This window comes from Geotrypetes seraphini, chromosome 11 (assembly GCF_902459505.1).
Source record: "Geotrypetes seraphini chromosome 11, aGeoSer1.1, whole genome shotgun sequence".
Taxonomy (NCBI): domain Eukaryota; kingdom Metazoa; phylum Chordata; class Amphibia; order Gymnophiona; family Dermophiidae; genus Geotrypetes; species Geotrypetes seraphini.
In genome coordinates this window covers 8,896,438-8,917,526 of record NC_047094.1, presented here as the reverse complement: position 1 = coordinate 8,917,526, position 21,089 = coordinate 8,896,438, and the positions used below count along the sequence as shown (strand labels likewise).

The window sequence follows — 21,089 nt, the reverse complement described above, 5'->3', positions numbered from 1 at the left end:
ACTCCCTCAACCCTTCACCAGCATCGGTAAGTAATTCTATATGGATTTAAACCCTATATTGTAACACTGTGAATGCAAACTGTAATCCGTTCTGAGCTCTTTGGGGAGGATGGTATAGAAATCTAAATAGATAAATGTGATAGACTTCAAGAAAGTCTGGGATGGGCTCAGAAAGTCAAAAGATCACCTAAGGTCATGACATTGGAGCTGGAATGGAGCTGGGGAGACTATGGTCCTTGAGGTCTAATCAACAAGGTCATATAAATTTCAATGTTTATTTTTCAGCAGCATAAAACCCCACAAACAAAAACATACGTCACATGGTCATAGGCTTCTGCAGTTGGAGTCGTGGTTCTTGCAGCTGTCCTGATGGTGCCACGGCCGATTGAGCTTGACCAATGTTTCAACCATGTTGCTGTAGTTTTTCCAGAAGGAATGAAAGCTGACATGGTCAGGTAGGCTGAGATGCGGCAGCACCAGGACAGCTGCAAGAACCGCACAAGTGCCACCAATGAGTTCATGTATAACTTTTAACAGATCCGTTTAAAATTATATCTGCTATTTCCTCATCGGTATTAACTTTCTACTAAAACGGGTAATTTTATGACATCAGTTTTGCATGTATGTGGTTTAAATTAGAGAATGACACGGTGACAAAATCCATCACTGTTCCCGTCCCCGCAAATAACTACGGGAAACCATCCCATGTCGTTCTTTAGTGTCCATCTCAACCTCAGTCCTTCTACATCAGCATTCTTCAATGCAAGGCTTGAGGGTCAGTGGCTGGAAACCATCTCATGTCGTTCTTTAGTGTCTATCTCAACCTCAGTCCTTCTACACCAGCATTCTTTGATGCAAGGCTTGAGGGTCAGTGTATCTGTGTCCATTCATACTCTGATTCTTCCCTCTCTTCTTAAAGAATAACATGGAGATGGTTTCCCCGCGGTTATCCATGGGGACAGGAACGGTGACCAATTTTGTCACCATGTCATTCTCTAGTTTAAATCTCTGTGCATTGATTGAACTGTGTGTACTTTGCTGTTATGGCAAATCACAGGATTTCACAAATACACACATTGATTATGAAATACATTATGTTATGCGTATACCGGCAAAATTTACATGCATTCATTTACATGTGCTGAGAAGCATGATATAAATGTTTGTGTCTGTTCTCTGTCACTTAACCGTAGTATTTTATGAAGACAAGTTAGAGACTACAGTATTTGCTTTTGTAAAATGATCCTCAGCTGAGATTTTGCTCCCTATAGAATGTGCAAACACTGCCCCTACACCATCAGTCTGGTTAGGTCATATGATTTATCTCCTATGCTGGATGGAGTACACAGAAATCACAAGACCCATTAATATTTACTTGCTGAAGGTAAAGCGTATGGCTCCAGAAAAAGGAGGATGGATTGAGACATCTGGGCTTTGCATCCATTGCTTTCAATGGAAATAAAACCTGGATGGCTCAATGCATCCTCTTTTTTTCTGGAGCCATATGGTAACCCTATGAAGGTATGCTCTATTACAGGAGGAATACATCCGGGAACAGATTGACTGGAGAGAAATCACCTTCAATGACAACCAGCCCTGTATCGACATCGTATCTCAGAAGCCTCACGGGATTTTAAGAATATTAGATGACCAGAGTTGCTTTCCTCAGGTGAGGCCTCCTCAGACCTCATTCAGCCATCTTCTTCCTTCACTCCTTCCACATCCTTTGTCTAACGCCATTACTTGCTCATTGGTCTTCCTCTTCCTTCACTCTTTCCCCATCCTTTGCTTGCCTATTGGTCATTCTCTCTGTTTCTTTTCTGCCTTCTCTCCACAAAGTGCCCTATCCTGGGATCCTTCTCTCATTTGACAAACTGTTTCTCAGCCTCTCTCATCCATCTCTATCGATAACATCTTCCATATTCATGTTTTAGATTGATGTTTGACAAGGACAAAAAAAACTTGTGGAGAAGGTGATGTTCAAGATGAAAGCTTTATTTAAAAATACAATTTAGTAATCCACATAAAAATATCTAGGACCCAAACTATTGGGAACTATGGACCCAACATGGTCCGTGTTTCGACGATACAGTCTTCCTCAGGGGTCGTGGATTAGAAACTAAAAACAAACTAAGGAATAACTCTATGTGGATGAGAAGTTCTCAAGAGTGGGAGAAAATGTTGTTTCTCAAGCTGATTCTGAAGTACCCCCTAGTCCAGTGGTCTTCATTAATTTTTAAGCGGGAGCCACTTTGGATCCAACTGAGCGGAAGGAGAGCCACCAACCATGTGACACTGCTGACCAGTCTGTGTCAATGACATCTACCCTACCAGCGTGTCTTCAAACTTTTTATTGCGTGTATGCTGAAGAAGGCAGACATTGTCATCTCCTGAGACTTGCTTTCTCCTTCAAGCATGTGATGTTTCCTCCCATCCACTTTCCTCTTTGTTTCATGGGCTTGGGTGGAGAGGCAAAGAGGAGCAGAAAAACAGCCAGATTGACGAGGGTTGCCCCAGAGGACTTCGGGAGCTGCCACTGGCCCCCGGACCATGCGTTGAAGAACACTGCCCTAGTCAGTTTGGTTTTCAGGAAATCCTCAATGAATTGCCTCCGCTGAAAGCAAATCGGTTTTATACTGTATATATTCATTGTGAATATCTGGAAGATCAGATTGGCTGAGGGATCTCCAGGAATGGCTTGAGAAACACTTCTTTATATAAAAACTTTATATAAAACTCAGGCTTTGTCCAATGTCTTTTATCCCTTAGCTTTCCACTCACTTTCTCTTCTTACCCTGATGCACATTTTTATTTTTACTCAGTGGGTTGTGAAATAAAAGCGGTATGTATTTATTTTGTTTTCTAGCCGGTGTCCCCAAAGAGCTCAGAATGTGTTACAGGTTTAACATAGTAACATAGTAGATGACGGCAGATAAAGACCCGAATGCTCCATCCAGTCTGCCCAACCTGATTCAATTTAAATTTTTTTTTCTTCTTAGCTATTTCTGGGCAAGAATCCAAAGCTCTACCCAGTACAGTGCTACTGAAGTCTCCGTCAAAGCTCACTCCAGTCCATCTACACCCTCCCAGCCATTGAAGCCCTCTCCAGCCCATCCTCCCCCAAACGGCCATAAACATACACAAACCGTGCAAGTCTGCCCAGTACTGGCCTTAGTTCAATATTTCATATTATTTTCTGATTCTAGATCATCTGTGTTCATCCCACACTTTTTTTTAACTCCGTCACCGTTTTCCTCTCCACCACCTCTCTCGGGAGCTTATTCCAGGCATCCACCACCTTCTCCGTGAAGAAGAATTTCCTTACATTGCTCTAGTGTCACCTCAAATTATGTCCTCTGGTTTTACCATTTTCCTTTCTCTGGAAAAGATTTTATTCTACGTTAATACCTTTCAAGTATTTGAACGTCTGAATCCTATCTCCCCTGTCCCTCCTTTCCTCAGGGCTTCCAGTCTCTCCTCATAAGTCTTCTGGCACAAACCTCCTATCATTTTCGTCGCCTTCCTCTGGACCACTTCAAGTAACATCTATACATGTTTACGATACAAGACTTTATCCTAACATGATACATGCTAGGGGCTAATGATAATATACAGTAATGGCCAGCTTAACCATTAGGAGGTCACCTAGTGTGGCATCTACTGGGGTCTACAAAGAGCATCTGAAGTCAAAGTAAAAGAACATAAGAACATAAGAATAGCCTTACTGGGTCAGACCAATGGTCCATCTAGCCCCGTATCCCATCTTCACAGAGGCTAATCCAAGTCACAAGTACCTGGCAAAAACCCAAATAGTAGCAGCATTCTATGCCATCGATCCAGGGCAAGCAGTCTGTCTCAACAGCAATTTATGAACTTTTCCTCCAGGAACTTGTCCAAACCTTTTTTAAAATCAGCGACATTAACTGCTCTTACCACATCCTCTGGCAATGAGTTCCAGAGCTCAACTATTCTCTGAGTGAAGACATTTTTCCTCCTATTGGTTTTAAAAGTATTTCCCTGTAATTTCATCGAGTGTCCCCTAGTCTTTGTCATTTTTGACAGAGTGAAAAATCGATCCACTTGTACCCGTTCTACTCCACTCCGGATTTTGTAGACTTCAATCCTTTCTCCCCTCAGCCATCTCTTTTCCAAGCTGAAGAGCCCTAACCGTCTTAGTCTTTCCTCATACGAGAGGAGTTCCATCCCCTTTACCATCTTGGTCGCTCTTCTTTGAACCTTTTCTAGTGCTGCTATATCTTTCTTGAGATAAGGAGACCAGAACTGAACGCAATACTCAAGGTGAGGTCGCACCATGGAGCGATACAGAGCCATTATAACATTCTTAATCTTGTTAACCATCCCTTTTCTAGCATCTTTTTCCTGATGGCCCCACAAACCATCAATGCTTTTATTTATTGCGGGGAGGGTGAGCAATAATTTTAACAGATAGTTCTGAGAGAGATGGTGTTGTGGAGGTTGTTTAATTATAAAAATCTGAGGGAAAGGCCTTGGAACCTGAAGATTGATTGGAGAGAACTCAAGGCTGATATTTCATCTGGCCCTGAAAGCAATTCACACTGAACATGTTTGGTGGCTGGTTACAAGCTACTGCGCTTGCTCCATGTATGTATTAAAGTTCCTTCTCTCATATTTATAGGCAACAGACCACACTTTCTTGCAGAAATGTCACTACCACCATGGATCCAACGCATTATACTCCAAGCCAAAGATGCCTCTCCCAGAATTCACCATCAAGCACTATGCGGGCAAAGTCACCTATCAGGTACTCATAGGTGCTGGAGTGAGAATATTCAAAGGTGATCTCCATATAGCACTGTGGACCTGCTGGTTCCATGTTAGTGCTGCCCGATTCACCAATTTGAATTGATTCACTTCGGTGAGTCAACTCAAATTGATTTATCCCCCCCCCACCCCGGTGAGGCCTGACATACTTCCAGGGCCTCCTAAAGCAACAGTGGGGGTAGATGGCTAGCAGATACAGGCTTTGAACAGGCTTGTTCGTGGTCTGCCCCAACGGGACCTTCCCTCTGTAGCATCACTGATGACATCACTGATGATGTGGCAGAGGAAAGCCCTGGCAGGGCAGGCCACAAACAAGCCTGTTCAGAGCCTGTGTCTGCTAGCCGTCTTACCACCACTGCTGCTTTAGGAGGCCCTGGAGGTATGTCATGCCTCACCGGGGAGGGGGGGAAGGGTTTTTCACAGATGGGGGGGGGGAGGTGTTGGTCAATAAATGCTGTACATGGAGATAGGAGGGATGGGAAGCTGTTGCACAGGAGGATAGGATGGAGAATTGAATTGAACAGAAATTTTTTTCCCCTGAATCGGCCAGCACTATTCCATACTCAGTTGAAATGAAGGCGCTGTTAGTTGAATAACCTCACCAAAGTTTAAGAGTCTGTAATTATAATTTCATACTTCGCTGAATGTATTAGTTTCTGTGCCCCTGATATTCAGCTGCAGTGGTCAGTGGTTTTAAAGCCTTCTATACTTAAGAGTTACCATATGGCTCCAGAAAAAGGAGGATGGATTGAGATATGGACGTAAAACCCGAATAATTCAATCCGTCCTCTTTTTTTTGGAATCCTGTGGTAACCCTATTTAAATATTTTTTTGACGTGTTCACAGACAAGAGTTCAGTTCGCCAGATGCATCTGTGATAGCGGAGTTTGCATCAGATGAAGTGGACTCATGTTATCGAAAACTCACGTTTTAATAAATTAGTCTATAAGGTGCCACCAGTCTCTGTCATTGTACATTATGTGTGGAAAAGGGTTATCTAGTTGCATCTAGTAGAAATGATCTCCACTTCAAGATAAGGAGCTTCTGCGATGGAAAAAAGGAAAGAGTGGCAGAAGATCCAGGTGGGGATCACGTGGCCACCACTCTTGTAAGATCTAGACCAGGGGTGCCCAAAAGGTCAATTGCGATCGACCAAAAGATCGCGAAGGCGACACGAATCGATCACGTTGCCTTTGCGTTCTACCTGCTTACTGACACAGAAGCGCTGAGCAAACCAGCCTTCCCCACCCAACATCAGTTCTGATGTCGGAGAGGAAGTTCCGGGCCAGCCAATCGCTGCCTGGCTGGCCTGGAACTTCTTCTCCAATGTCAAAATTGACGTCGGGGGTGAAGGCTGGTCTGCCCGGTACTTCTGCATCAGGAAGCAGGGAGAGCTTGGGGCAGCGGTGGTTTGGGGACCTGTTCCCGGATGGCGGCGGCAGTGGCTTGGGGGAGGGCAGGGAGAAAGAAAAAGGGGGGCAGGGAGATAGAAAGAAAGAAGGGAGACAGACAGAAAGAAAGGGGGACAGGGAGACAGAAAGACAGACAGAAAGAAAGAAGGGGGCAGGGAGAAAGAAAGAAAGGGGAGGGGGCAGGGAGAGAGGAAGAAAAAGTTGGTGGAGGGAATGAGGTCTGGAGGAGAGGAAGCATACAGAAGGTTGAAAGAAGGGAAGAAATATTGGATGCACAGTCAGAAGAAGAAAGTGCAACCAGAGACTCATGAAACCACCAGACAAAAAGGTAGGAAAAATGATTTTTTCAATTTAGTGATCAAAATGTGTCTGTTTTGAGAATTTATATCTGCCGTCTATATTTTGCACTATGGCTCCCTTTTACTAAACCACGATAGTGGTTTTTAGCGCAGGGAGCCTATGAACATCGAGAGCTACGAGGGGCATTCAGTGCAGCTCCCTACGCTAAAAACCGCTATCGCGGTTTAGTAAAAGGGAAGGGGGTATATTTGTCTATTTTTGTATAGTTGTTACTGAGGTGACTTTGCATATTTTAAAGCCATCTGTCTTGACCTCTGAAACCCCCCCCCCCAAATACAAATGATAGTTAACATTTTCTCTGCATACAGTGTGCTTTATGTTTTTAAAATTTTATTGTTGGTAGATCATTTTGAGTTGGTCATTTTAAAAGTAGCTCGCAAGCCCAAAAAGTGTGGGCACCCCTGCTCTAGACAAATCCCTCAGAATTCCATTCATTGGGTAAATCTCTCTTTTCTGTACCCTTCTCCTCCATGGCCAACTCCAGACTTGTTCCTTTTATCTTGCTGCACCACACCTGGAATAGACTTCCTGATTAAGCCCTATCAGTTCGCCTGCATCTGTTACAAGACAGTATTTGGTCTCTCACCAAAATACCTCTCCCCACATTTCAACATGTATTGCACCAACAAGAAATCCCGCAGAATCCAGTTGTTTACCTTCCCCTCCATAAAATCATGCCAGCTCAAAAGATTCATCGACAAAACCTTCGCCTTCCAAGCGGCCAAGCTGAACCCTTGGCTAGCCCAAATGATGCTAGAGGCCCCGACCTACCTAGACTTCAGAAAACTTCTCAAAACACACCTCTTCCGCGAACAAGACCCTTAATCCTTACTCCCCGCATACACTCCAACCCCCCCCCCACCCCCACCTCCCTCTCCCCCCCCTCCTCTGGTTTCCCACTCCCTCCATTTTATCTTCTAACCCAACTATGATAAACCTGTGCTAAAACTACTTTGCCTCCTTCCACGCTACCTGCAATTCCGACAAAATTTTTGTAAATCCGGGTTCAGACCGGATCCTAATGTAACGGATGTAAACCGCCTAGAACTCTTTGGGTATGGCGGGATATAAGAACCTAATAATAATAATATTCAAATTGAGACCAAAAGTCCCCCTGTTGAGGTTGCTTTTAATTCATAACTCCTATTCAATTGTTCAGAACCCACCATAAGTTTGAATCATGGCCACCATAAGGACTTATTTGTCCTCTTTGTCTGTCTTGATTAGATTGTAAGCTCCGTTGAACATGGACCGTCTTGTACGTCTTTAGTGTATAGTGCTGCATATGTCCAGTAGCGCTATATAATTGATAGGTAGGAGTGATAGTAAGTGAATGCATTTCCCGTTGCCTTTTGCAGGTCCACAAGTTCTTGGACAAAAATCATGACCAAGTTCGTCAAGAGGTGCTGGATCTTTTCGTCAATAGCAAAACCAAGGTGAGCAGGTATGGGAAGGAGATGCTAGTGATATTTGAACTGGGGTGGGGGGGAGGGAAAAATGCAACCGTCTCCTCTTATCTGTGATGGGGAGAAGGAAAGAAACAGCTGGAGCAGCTGTTAACGTCCAAAGAAGATCAATATTCGATATTGTTAGACTTCTCTATTACAACACACCACACCGAATCGGCTCATTTATATTCAGAGTTATCATTTGTTTATTTATTTTAAAAATTTCTATTCCGATCACAAATTCACATACATAAAGTACAAAATTTTACATGTAAGACTAATTTTAAAATAATATATCAAAGCTTCATTTTAAATTACTCTTTGTGAGAGAACTACCAACATCTCCTCACTTATAAAAAGGTTTGACAAATAGGTGAGTTTTCAACAGTTTTTAAATGTTTTCAACAGTTTTTTTTTAATGATCCAAAGTCAGAGCATAATCTTTTTTTATTATTATTATTTTATTTATCATCTTTTACATCAAAGCAAAAAACTTTGAACAAGAAATTAAAATAAAATCCTGAAAGCAAATATTTCCATTTCATAGTTACAATACAGTCCACAAAGAAGAAATCAGAACATAATCTTAATGACCCATTCGTTCCATTCCATAGTCTTGGGCCGGCTGCCAAGATTGCCGATCTCCAAGTCTTTTTATAATGCTCATCATGAACATATTCAAGAGTCAATCTCATTACCATTTGTGAACGCAATGCACGGTTTGGCAAATATTTTCTCAAGGCCTGTATCAGATACTGTGGTACCTCCCCATAGAGTACTCTCCAAAATTTTGTACTCAATACGGTATTCAATGGGCAACCAATGCCATTGTTTCCGTACTGGAGATATGAAGGTGCTGCCAAGTGAACCCTTCCTACAACTCCATTGCAACTCAACTGAACCTTCAGTTTAATATTAAAACGTGGACAGTGACTGACTCATCGCGGATCTAATTTTTTTAAATAGAAGTCCTCCTACGAGGAAATACTTCGAGAGTCTTTGCTTTGGAACTGAGGATACTCTAGAGAGGACGGAAGAGATAGTATTTTGGGATTACTCTGTAGCAGACTGAGGCAGCATTAATGTGCCTGAAAATAACCCCCACGGTGCAACGTTACTGTCACTGACTTGGGGAGGACATGATACCCTTGGTGAGCTTGTACAGAGACTACCTAAAATATCGACAACTTAGTAACATAGTAACATAGTAGATGACGGCAGATAAAGACCCGAATGGTCCATCCAGTCTGCCCCACCTGATTCAATTTAAATTTTTTAAATTTTTTCTTCTTAGCTATTTCTGGGCAAGAATCCAAAGCTTTACCTGGTACTGTGCTTGGGTTCCAACTGCCGAAATCTCTGTTAAGACTTACTCCAGCCCATCTACACCCTCCCAGCCATTGAAGCCCTCCCCTGCCCATCCTCCACCAAACGGCCATACACAGACACAGACCGTACAAGTCTGCCCAGTAACTGGCCTAGTTCAATATTTAATCTTATTTTCTGATTCTAAATCTTCTGTGTTCATCCCACGCTTCTTTGAACTCAGTCACAGTTTTACTCTCCACCACCTCTCTCGGGAGCGCATTCCAGGCATCCACCACCCTCTCCGTAAAGTAGAATTTCCTAACATTGCCCCTGAATCTACCACCCCTCAACCTCAAATTATGTCCTCTGGTTTTACCATTTTCCTTTCTCTGGAAAAGATTTTGTTCTACGTTAATACCCTGGTGGAAAAATGATCCCCCGAATGCCATGCACTGATCAGCATAATAGACACTGTGGTTGTCACTTCTATAAAGGGACACCAGAAACATACGCACTTAGCACCAGTACAGATCTATTTATTTATTTGATGTTTCAGCCTGTTCTCCTGAAGGAGCTCAGAATTGGTTCCAAATCGGGTACTCAAGCATTTTTCCTGTCTTTCCTGGTGGGCTCACAGTGGAGGATTTGAACCCACAACCTCAGGGTGCTGAGGTTATAGCTCTAACCACCGCGCCACATTCTCTTCCAATGCAATATCAGAAGTGAGCCAAGTATAGAACAGTGAAGCCATTGTGACATCACTGATGAGGTTGGCTCTTAGGCATCGGTGGAATGAGGCATTATGACATCACAATCTCGGCTCTGGAATGTTGCTACTCTTTGGGTTTCTGTTTATTTCAAACTCTAATGGTATATACAACCTTATTACCAACCAAGGGACCTGACACGGTCCGTGTTTCGGACAACAAACCTTCCTCAGGGTCCCTCGGTTGGTATAAGGTTGTATATACCATTAGAGTTTGAAATAAACTGTCTGCATCTTGTACATAGTCTGCAGTTGTCTTTGGTTTTTGCTTTTTGCTTGGTTTTGCTGCAGTTCCTGTTGGATTTTTCTCTTGTTTGTTGACTCTTTGGGTTTCTGCCAGGCATTATGACATCAGGGAAAAGGATTGGGACTTGGATTCTGCCTTTTTGTAGTTTTACAACCACACTCAAAGCGGTTTACATACAGCAACTTCAAGCATTTTCCCTGTCTGTTCCGGTGGGCTCACAATCTGTCTAATGTACCTGGGGCAGTGGAGGATTAAGTGACTTTCCCAGGGTCATAGGGAGCAGAATAGGATTTGAACCCACAACCTCAGGGTGCTGAGGCTGTAGCTCTAACCACCGCGCCACACTCTCCTCCGATACAATAGCAGAAGTGAGCCAAGTATAGAACAATGAAGCCATTGTGACATCACTGATGAGGTTGGCTCTTATTGGTGGAATGAGGCATTATGACATCACAATCTCAGCGATGGAATGTTGCTACTCTTTGGGTTTCTGCCAGGCATTAGGACATCAGGGAAAGGGATTGGGACTTGTAGACTGCCTTTTTGGAGTTATACAACCACGCTCTAGTTGTTCAACACCGTGCTCCTTGTGACCCCGTCGGTTCAAAACACATCTAGGAAACGGCCATTGTAGAAATAAAAAAGGTAGAGCTTTTTCTGTTCTGAAAATGGTCATTTTCCTTACTGGATTTTTAGATGTGTTTTTTTTTTTTTTTTTAATGTCTAAACTCGGATATAGACGTCATATTGAAAATTCCCCTCTATATCTTTTTTGACCTATAGCGACCCGAATTGAATGCATTGAGTGATACAGAGGCATTAGAATATTCTTGGTCTTAGTTACCAACCGTTGCTTTCCTAAGAATTCCAAGCATCCTGTTTTGGCCGCTGCCACACATTGGGTGGAGGATTTCAGTGTATTGTCTATGAAGACACCTAGATCTTTTTTCTGGGAGCTGACCGCTAAGGTGAACCCTAGCATCTGGTAACTTTGATTTGCATTATTCTTCCCAATGTGCATCACTTTGGGAGTGGAAGTGTGTGGTACAGTGGTTAGAGCTACAGCCTCGGCACCCTAAGTTGTGGGTTCAAATCCCATACCAGTCCTTGCGACCCTGGGCAAGTCACATAATCCCCATGGCCCCAGGTACATTAGATAGAGTGGGAGCAACCAGGACAGTTGAGTACCTGAATAATAATTTGTAATCCACGTAGAATTGCAGAATATAAATGATAAAAAGAAATTTGTCCACATGCCATTTGGACTTCTAGTTTCCTAAGGTCCGCCTGCAATTTTTCACAATCCGCATGAGTTTTAACAACTTTGAACAGGTTAGTGTCATCTGCAAATTTAATCACCTCACTTGTCATTCCAGTTTCCAGATCAAACATCAACTTACAGCCTTTTACCGAAGAGTAAATGAAAAAAGCATGAGCTTTGCGAGAATGTGTTAGGTTAGAGACTGTGAATACGTCCAACGGTGAGGAAGGTGCCTGACCCGTTATAATTCTGCAATAGAGAGAACCAAACTTGAAAATAACACGGGCCTCTGTGGGTAGCCAATGCACTTCACGATAGAAAGGGGACATGTGATCAATTAATCTCACCGCTGTGTTTTCTATGAGTCCAAGTTTATTAATTTCTTGATATACTGTCTATCAAAGAGGATATCTAGGTGGTATACAATCAATAAAATGAATTTAAAAACAAATGTAAAAAAAACCCCCAAAAAACAGGGATAAAGAAAAACCCATCACTGAATTTAGTGAAGGGAGGATTCCATGACTTAAGACTAACATCATAGGGAAGGTAATTACAAGAGGTGGTAAAAAAAAATACATTGATATAAAAAAATATATATAAATTTAGGAGAGGGGAGGGTAGAACAAGGTAGGCTGGCTCGCCTCTAAGGAGGCGTTTGGATTTAAAAACCTGCAGAGAGTTATGCCAGAGAGGGCAACTGAGATCCTAGATTAGGTATCGTAGGCGTCATCGAAGAGAAACGTTTTGAGTTTGGTCTTAAATACAGGGAGAGAGGACTCTTGTTTTATACGCAGAGGAAGAGTGTTCCAAAGACTGAGAAGATGGACTTACGGGACGTATAGAAGGTTTCTCGGATGGAGGGGACAACATGAAGTCTGGAAATAGTCTTCCTTACCCCCCGCTAAATAGACAATATAGCAAGAATCTAGGTGTCCTAACACCAACAATTGGACCAGTGACTTAAATGCAGAGATATCAAAATAAGCTCTGAGAGTCCGCAGCTTCCGTGTTTAACGCTTTCTAATTCTTTCTTCCTAGGTGGTGGCCGACCTTTTCTTCAGCCATGCCCAGCACCTTGCCCAGCAGAAGACCGTGATGGGCAAGAACAGCACCATGACCCATCGGTACAAACCACCCACTGTGGCAGCAAAATTCCAGCAGTCCCTTCTGGAGCTAGTGGAGAAGATGGAGAGGTGAGAGAGGAGGACGGGGTGTCTGTTTATGGTGGGCGGTGGCCTAGTAAGGGGGGAGCGGCCCACCCCGGGTGCCGTCTTAGTGAGGGTGCAAACGTCCGTCCTTGTCTCTGCCCCCTGCTCCTTCCCCGCCATGCGTGCACGCTGTTTCCCTTCCCCCGAATCTCTGTAACGTTCCTGGCGTGAGCAGCAACCCCCAAGCTGACGGCTTCTCCTGACGTCACTTCCTGGACCCGCGCCTATGAAGTGAGGTCAGAGAAAGAGCCGATGCCGGCGCGACAGCAGCTTGGGGGATTGCTGCTCACGCCAGAAATGTTACAGAGGTACGGGAGAAGGGATGTGGCGGTTCATAGACAACGGCGCGAAAGACAAAAGCGCGTGCCGCCGCGCCACTCTAAATTACAGTTTTTAGGGGCTCTGACGGGGGGTTTTGTTGGGGTACCCCCCCAGTTTACTTAATAGACATCGCGCCGGCGTTATGGGGGGTTTGGGGGGTTGTAACCCTCCACATTTTACTGTAAACTGAACTTTTTTCCCTAAAAACAGGGAAAAAGTGAAGTTTTCAGTAAAATGTGGGGGGTTACAACCCCCCACATCCCCACAACGCGGCGCGATGTCTATTAAGTAAAGTGGGGGGGTTCCCCCCAAGCCCCCCCGTCGGAGCACTAAAAACAGTAATTTAGAGCGGTGCGGCGGCGCGCGCTACGCTCAATTGTCTGGGCGCGCCTATGTCCCGGCGCGCTTTTGACCGGACACCGGAAGTGGCACATGCGCAAGAGAAGGGGACGGGGAAAGAGTGTGTGGAGGAGGGGAGGGGCGGAGAAGGGGGAGGGGCACCTCTCACCCTGGCTATGCCACTGATTGTGGGAACAGGATCGAGCCTTCAAATCTATAATTCACACTGCAGAGACATTTCTGCTTCTTCAGACCTGTAATTCATGGCTTATAACCACTAACTAGAAATCTTGTAAACTGCATTGAATGCTTCGTGACAATAAATTTTTAGTAAACGAGAGAAGCTTAAAACCTGTGGTCTAGTAGAAAATGTATGATATGATGATAAGTAGGCCTTTTGAGTTTAGATTTTAACTGGGAAAAAACCCCACTTCTGATGCAAAAAAGTAAAATAAAATAAGCATTTAGGGCCGTATTCTGCAAACGGCACCTACAGTACATCAGCGGCTGTCTTAAAAAGCATCAATCACGCTTTGGTGCTGTTTGCAGAATGGTGTCTACGGTTAAACATAGGCACCTGTAATGTTGGCCAGGGTTTGGAAAGCCAACGTTCCTGGTGCCTAGGTTTGACGAGAACCGCATCATTTCCGGTATAAACCATGCCTACCTTAGGCGCCATTAGGCACTTCTGCAGATGTGATTACGATTAGAGAATGACAGGGGGACAAATTTTTCCCCATCCCCGCAAGGAACTCATTTTCCCATCCCAGCAAGTTCTTTTCCTGTCCCTGCCCCATTCCCGCGAGCTCTGTCATCATCTGCACAAGCCTCAAATGCTTTCAAATCCTAAGTGGCAACATTCTAGAGCTCAGACTGTGATGTCATAATGCCTCATTCCACCAATGCCTAAGCTCCGTCCTCATCTGCACAAGCCTCAATCATAAGCGTTCAAGACTTATGCGGTTAAGGCAGAGCTTACAGGAATGGGGCAGGAACAGGGACTGCAACAAAACTCACAGGGACGGGACAGGGAAATTGAGTCCTTTTTTGGAAGCGCCTATGGGTACCTACATTTTTTAAATGACATTTTAATCAGTTTTTAAACAACACGGTCAATTGTCATATCAATTAACACCAATTAAAACAAATAGATGGCAGTTGAGCGCCTACCGCTATCTAACGTATGGCGCCATTTAGAGAATTTGGGCCTTATTGGATAAACACCAGAAAACCCCTTTTCTCATCTGACTTGTTTTGTAGCTTCCACTCAGTCATTGCGGCTTTTCTGCGCCGACAATGCCTTAGTGATGTATTTTATTCCACCTGCAAAAGTCCCAGTGGCGCAAAAATGCCACAACACTGATTCTTATGTCCCACCCCAAAACCCTTAATTTGCTGGACAATAAGTATACCAAAAAAGAAAAAAATGGAAGTGACACTAGTTGTTTTAAAGCAAAAGTGATTCAAAGCTGCAACTCATCTGCCTATCTCTTTAAGCGCTCAGAGAATTGGTTGTCAGATTAATAACCTTGAGGTTTCTAAGCAGTTTACAAAAATGAATGCATTAAAAGATACAATAAATAAAAACTAAATAAATAAGATAGGTACTTGGAAATTCCCTAACTGTCCCAAAGGCTCACAATCTAACTAAAGTACCTGAAGAAACAATTTATGAAAAGTAAAGATAAAAACATAAAGTCAGAGATAGAGATAGAGATAGAAATGAATATTCCAACAAGATGGCGGCCAGTTAGGTCATCTTCTATATCCGGAACATCATTCTCCAGATTCTTTTGTTGCTATTTTACCACTGAGGCCCCTTTTGTTTATTGATTTGGTTTTATATCCCAGAAGAGCTCAGAACGAGTTACAAGTTCACATACATAATAAAGTGTATTTATAGGAAGTGATGGCAAACCTAGTAGTCCTTTTACTAAGATGCGGCAGCCGATTTAGTGCAAGCGGACACGTCCATAGGATATAATGGACACGTTCGCACGCGTTAGCATTTAGCAAGTCCGCATGATGGAGCGTCTGAAGTAATTACTAGAGAATGACATGGGGGAAAACTTTGTCCCCGTCTCTGTCTCATTCCCGTGAGCTCGGTCCCCGTCCCCGCAAGCCATCTGAACCCATCCACAAAAGCCTCGAATAGTTTTATACTGAACTTATTTTAATAAAGTATAAAAAGAAACAATATTCTGTACAATTGTCATTTTATAAATCAAAGTTCTGTTCGGCTGGCAGGGCTTTGTTTTTAAATGTTTATCAACACAACTAATATACTACTTTATCCTAAAGCAAAAAAAAAAGAAAATAAATATAATTTTTTTTTCTGTCTGCCTTCTCTCTGCCTCTTCCATATGCTCTGTTACTGTGCCTTTCCCTTCCATCTCTCCCTTCACCCCCTACACCCAATTGATCTGGCACCCATCTTCTTCCCTCCGCTCCCCCTATAGTCTGGAATCTCTCTCTTCCCCATTTCCCTTCAGCGCCTGTTCCTCTCCACCCCACCTTCCCTCCCTCTCTCCCTTCCCCAGTTCCCTTCAGCATCTTCTCCCCACTCTCTCTTCCCCAGTTTCCTTCAATGTCTGTTCCTCTCCACCCCATCTTCCCCAGTTCCCTTTAGCGTCTGTTCCTTCCCCACCCCACCTTCCCCAGTTCCCTTCAGCATCTGTTCCTCTCCACCCCACCTTTCCTCCTTTTCTTCCTCCCTTCCCTTTACCTTCATGGCAGGCGATTTCTTAATTTCCTTCCTACGAGCAGCCAGAGCGTTGAAGTTGCATTTGGCTTCAGGAAAGGTCATCTCTGATGCAACTTTTGGTTGCATCAAAGATGACCATTATGGCAGCTACATGCGACATCAATGCTCCGGCTGCTCGTAGGAAGGAGATTTAGAAATCACACACCATAAAGGTAAGGGGCAGGAAAGGAGAAGAGATTCCTGGACAGAGTGGCGACATGTGATCAGGCGGCAGCAGCGGAGATCAGTAAGGAGGGAGGGAGATACTTGGGCGGCGGTGGCGATTGGATAGTGGAAGCGGTGGCAATCAGTAAGGAGGGAGGGAGGGAGATGCTTGGACGGGGCGGCAGCAGTGGCAATCATTAGTAAGGAAGGAGGGAGCATGAACAGTGACCGCACACATTCCCTCCCTTAACTGTGGAGACAAAGTCATTCACCGCTCCATGGGGCGGTGAATGGCCTTGTCCCCGTAGCCGCGGTGAACACCGTTTTTTCCCCACCGTTTTGGCGGCTTATCTGTGGCCTCTTCATGTCATTCTCTAGTAATCACCTCTAATCATTGCATGTGGGACATGGTGTACAAATTCATATTCAAAGAAATCAATGTGTAAATTCAGAACATGAAAACTTATCTGAAGAAAACTGGGCTCAGAAACACATTTTGGGTTCTAACACGTTTCGCCTGGGCTTTTTTAAAGAACCCGTACTGCAGGGCTCGGGTGTAAAATCTGCCGCACTCAGCTACCAATATCTTCAAAGTGAGCACTTAAAGAGATAATACGTCTGAGTTGCAGTTTTGAATCACCTTTGCACTTCCATTTTTTTGGTCTTTATGCAATTCGCTCCTTTTGGAAGTGAGTTGTGAGCTTTGTTGCCCCGATTCCTTTGGGATAATAAGTGAAGGCATTTAAACGCCAAGAATGGAACCCTAATTCTAAGAGCTGGAAGGCGGCAGAGATTGAAGAAACTCTTTCTAAAACTCGATTGTTTAATAAATTCTAAATTCCCAACCCGCCTCTTCCTCGCTACGGCACTCCTCTCTACCTTGCCACCACCCCAACTCTAGATTTGAGACTAACTCTTACCCTTTCTCCCCTTGTATCCTATGTCCTGACAAAATGTATCTTTATCGTAAACCACTTGTATGACTTGTATCCCACTTACTGACAAAATGTATCTTTATTGTTAACCGTTTGTATCCCATGTACTGTCAAAATATATCTTTACTGTAAACCGCTTTGAACTTCACGGTATAGCGGTATTTAAGAAATAAATTATTATTATTAAATTATTATTATTATTATTATTAAAAGTAAATCCCTCTTCCAGGTGTAACCCGTTTTTTGTCCGATGTATAAAACCAAACAACAAGAAGGTGAGATGCTGAGTATTTCGACATAAACTGTTCCAAAGAGTAGGACCAAGCAAGTGTGGGTAATATTTTAAACATGTTTTTATCTCTTTCTGTGTCTGTGGGAACAAGTGTACATCCCGTCCTCCCCAAAGAGCTCAGAACGGGTTACAGTTTAGCATTCACAGTGTTACAATATAATGTTACATAGTTTACACTCGAAGGGTTCCAATATACATTACATATATTGGAACCCTTCGAGTGTAGCAGAGTCTGAGGTTACGGCTTGACAATAAAGGTGAGAGGAATCTATCTAATAGAACAGTGTATCACATCATATGGCGTATGGGAGAGGGGAGACATGATCGAGACGTTTAAATACCTACGTGGCATAAATGTGCATGAGGTGAGTCTCTTTCGCTTGAGAGGACGCTCCGGAATGAGAGGGCATAGGTTGAAGTTGAGAGGTGATAGGCTCAGGAGTAATATAACAAAATATTTTTACACAGAAAAGGTGGCAGATGTGTGGAACAGTCTTCTGGTAGAGGCAGTGCAGACAAAGACTGTGTCTGAATTCAGAAAAGCATGGGATCTCTTAGGGTGAAGAGGAGATAGTGGATGCTTTGGATGGGCAAACTGGATGGGCCATTTGGTCTTGATCTGCCATCATGTTTCTATATTTCTATAACCATAAAGCTCTATGACCTCACAATGCAGGTGTAAAGAGCCTTAGTCTATAGGAAGAGGAGATGCAAATGTTAAGAGCCTTAGCCAATAGGGAGAGGAGGAGAGAGTGGCTGCTGCAGACACCAGAAAGTATTTCTTCACAGAGAGAGTGGTTGATCATTGGAACAAGCTTCCAGTGCAGGTGATCGAGGCAGACAGCGTGCCAGACTTTAAGAATAAATGGGATACCCATGTGGGATCCCTACGAGGGTCAAGATAAGGAAATTGGGTCATTAGGGCATAGACAGGGGGTGGGTAAGCAGAGTGGGCAGACTTGATGGGCTGTAGCCCTTTTCTGCCGTCATCCTCTATGTTTCTATGTTTCTATGATGGGTCATTTGGCCTTTATCTGCCATCATGTTTCTATGTTTCTATAATCAGAAAGTTCTATGACATCACAATGCAGGTGTAAAGAGCCTTAGCCTATAGGAAGAGGAGATGCAAATGTTAAGAGCCTTAGCCAATAGGGAGAGGAGGAGATAATGGATGCTGCGGATGGGCCATTTGACCTTTATCTGCCTTCATGTTTCTATAACCATAAAGCTCTATGACCTCACAATGCAGGTGTAAAGAGCCTTAGCCTATAGGAAGAGGAGATGCAAATGTTAAGAGCCTTAGCCAATAGGGAGAGGAGGAGATAATGGATGCTGCGGATGGGCCATTTGACCTTTATCTGCCTTCATGTTTCTATAACCATAAAGCTCTATGACCTCACAATGCAGTGTAAAGAGCCTTAGCCTATAGGAAGAGGAGATGCAAATGTTAAGAGCCTTAGCCAATAGGGAGAGGAGAGAGTGGGTACTGCGGATGGGCCATTTGACCTTTATCTGCCATCATATTTCTATATGTGCCTTGGCAGATTCCAGGTGCGCTGCGAGATGTCGACGAGGAGGAGAGGCGCCGGCAGCAGCCTGACTGCTTATAGGATGTGCGTCTTGTGGCGAGAGGCACATCCTGTAGCCAGTCAGCCGGCGCCGGTGCCTCTGCTCTTTCTCCTCACCTCTCCTTCTGCAGCACCCCTCCACCGGTGGTAATAGGAGGCTCAGGGCTGCGGCTGGAGGACATCCACGCATGCCCAGGCATCGATGTGATGACATCACGCACGCTTATGATGTCATTGTGTCGATGTCCATGCATTTCTGGGGATTAGTATGCTGCAGCCTAAAAAGTTTGCGATACACCGTAATAGTGGAATCTAATCACTTATAATCGACAGGGATAAACTAGGCCAGCATAGACATGACGTCATTTAGCTCCCATAACGTAGCGTGTTTTTCATCATCTGGTACCCGAAGTCTCCCAGGACAGGCTTAAAATTATAAGTCAACTGGAACCAGTGACGTGGTAAGGGGGAGGCGGGGGCAGGGAGCAGTCTGCCCCGGGCGCCATGGTGGGGGTGCCGGCACCCCACCTCTTCCCACTCCTCCCCTCTCCACGTGCGCGCCCCCCTTCTCTTCCCTGGTACGTCTAGTTGTTCACCGACACGAGCAACAACTTTAACGTGCCCCTTGCACTTGCTGATGTCACTTCCGGGTGCCGCGCGTAGGAGACGACGGGGTCGCGAGGAGCACTTTGAAGTTCTTGTTGTTCGCGGCAGTGAACAACTAGCGGCCTGGGGGATGGGGCCACGTGTGCGTCAGGGGGAATTGGGGGTGAGAGAAGGGTGCCACCGCCCTGGGCACCTCTCACTCTTGCTACGCCACTGGCTGAAACTGATCAATTAATGCATTCTTTCCCCTTTCTGCAGTTTAAAATCTACTCGCCGTTTGTGTAGCCAGTACGTTGGATAGGTGCATAATAAGAGAGTGTTAGTTTCTATAGCGTGGCATCGGACGAACGCTGGGCGTTTATGTGGATACAGCAATGCACCGGTAGAGCATATTTCCTCGTGTGTGTGAGTGATGTGCGCCGGAAAGTCAGAGGCGCTGAGAGCTGTGCATTATTTCTTTCATCAGGAAGCTGGGCTGTTTGAATCAGATGTGGTCACTAGTCAGCTGAAATATTCTGGAATTCTCGAAACGATACGCATTCGGAAAGAGGGCTACCCTATACGGATCCCATTCCAAATCTTCCTCGACAGGTACTGCAGTTTAGGGAAGGAGACTCCAGGAACGAAAGGGGGAGGGGGAGGGAGGGCAGGAAGGGGTATTTCTTTTGTATGGTTATGAAAATGGTGGTTAGGTGGGTTTATTTTTTTTTAATGTTGTATGGATTCTGATTGATTGTAAGTGCATATATGATTACCATTATTTGTATAGATATTGTATTGCATTTTTGTTAGCTTTAGAAACTCAATAAAGATTTATTAAAAAAAAAAAAAAAAAGAAAGGTCTCCAGAGTTCTGTTGAGCAATCGTTCAACAACAGAAGGGCTGTTTTTCCATTTTCCAGCTCCAGATACAAATCTAGAGGGGCTGCAGTGGCATAGTGAGGGAAGTTGGTGCCTGGAATTGTGGTGCCGTGCACTCCCTCATAATCAGTGGCGTAGTGAGGGTGAGGTGCACCTTCCCCGCCCTCATTTCCGCCACCCCCCCCCGACTCCTTCCCCAATCCCACCTGCCACCCTCCTCGCTCCTTTCCCGATCCCGCCTGCCATGCGCGCCCCCCTTCCCTTTCCCCGTACCTCTAGTTGAAGTTGTTGCTTGCGGCGGTCAACGTGCTCTTCGTGACCCCGTTGGCTCTCCCTCTGATGTCACTTCCTATGCGTGGCACCCGGAAGTGACGTCAGCGGGAGAGCCGATGGGGTTGCGAAGAGCCTGATGTTGCCCGCCTCGAGCAACAACTTCAACTAGAG

At 44.5% G+C, this 21,089-nt stretch overlaps 1 protein-coding gene across 1 annotated transcript in view; it reads left to right on the top strand.

Annotated features, from left to right (window-relative positions):
• Window positions 1-21,089, top strand: part of MYO15A (myosin XVA) — a 204,666-nt gene that overhangs the window by 59,269 nt on the left and 124,308 nt on the right. The window contains exons 16-21 of the mRNA XM_033914963.1: window positions 1,538-1,669; window positions 4,658-4,783; window positions 7,934-8,011; window positions 12,647-12,801; window positions 17,549-17,594; window positions 20,252-20,376. Coding sequence (XP_033770854.1) covers window positions 1,538-1,669; window positions 4,658-4,783; window positions 7,934-8,011; window positions 12,647-12,801; window positions 17,549-17,594; window positions 20,252-20,376 — 662 coding nt within the window. The remainder of the gene's footprint in view (window positions 1-1,537; window positions 1,670-4,657; window positions 4,784-7,933; window positions 8,012-12,646; window positions 12,802-17,548; window positions 17,595-20,251; window positions 20,377-21,089) is intronic.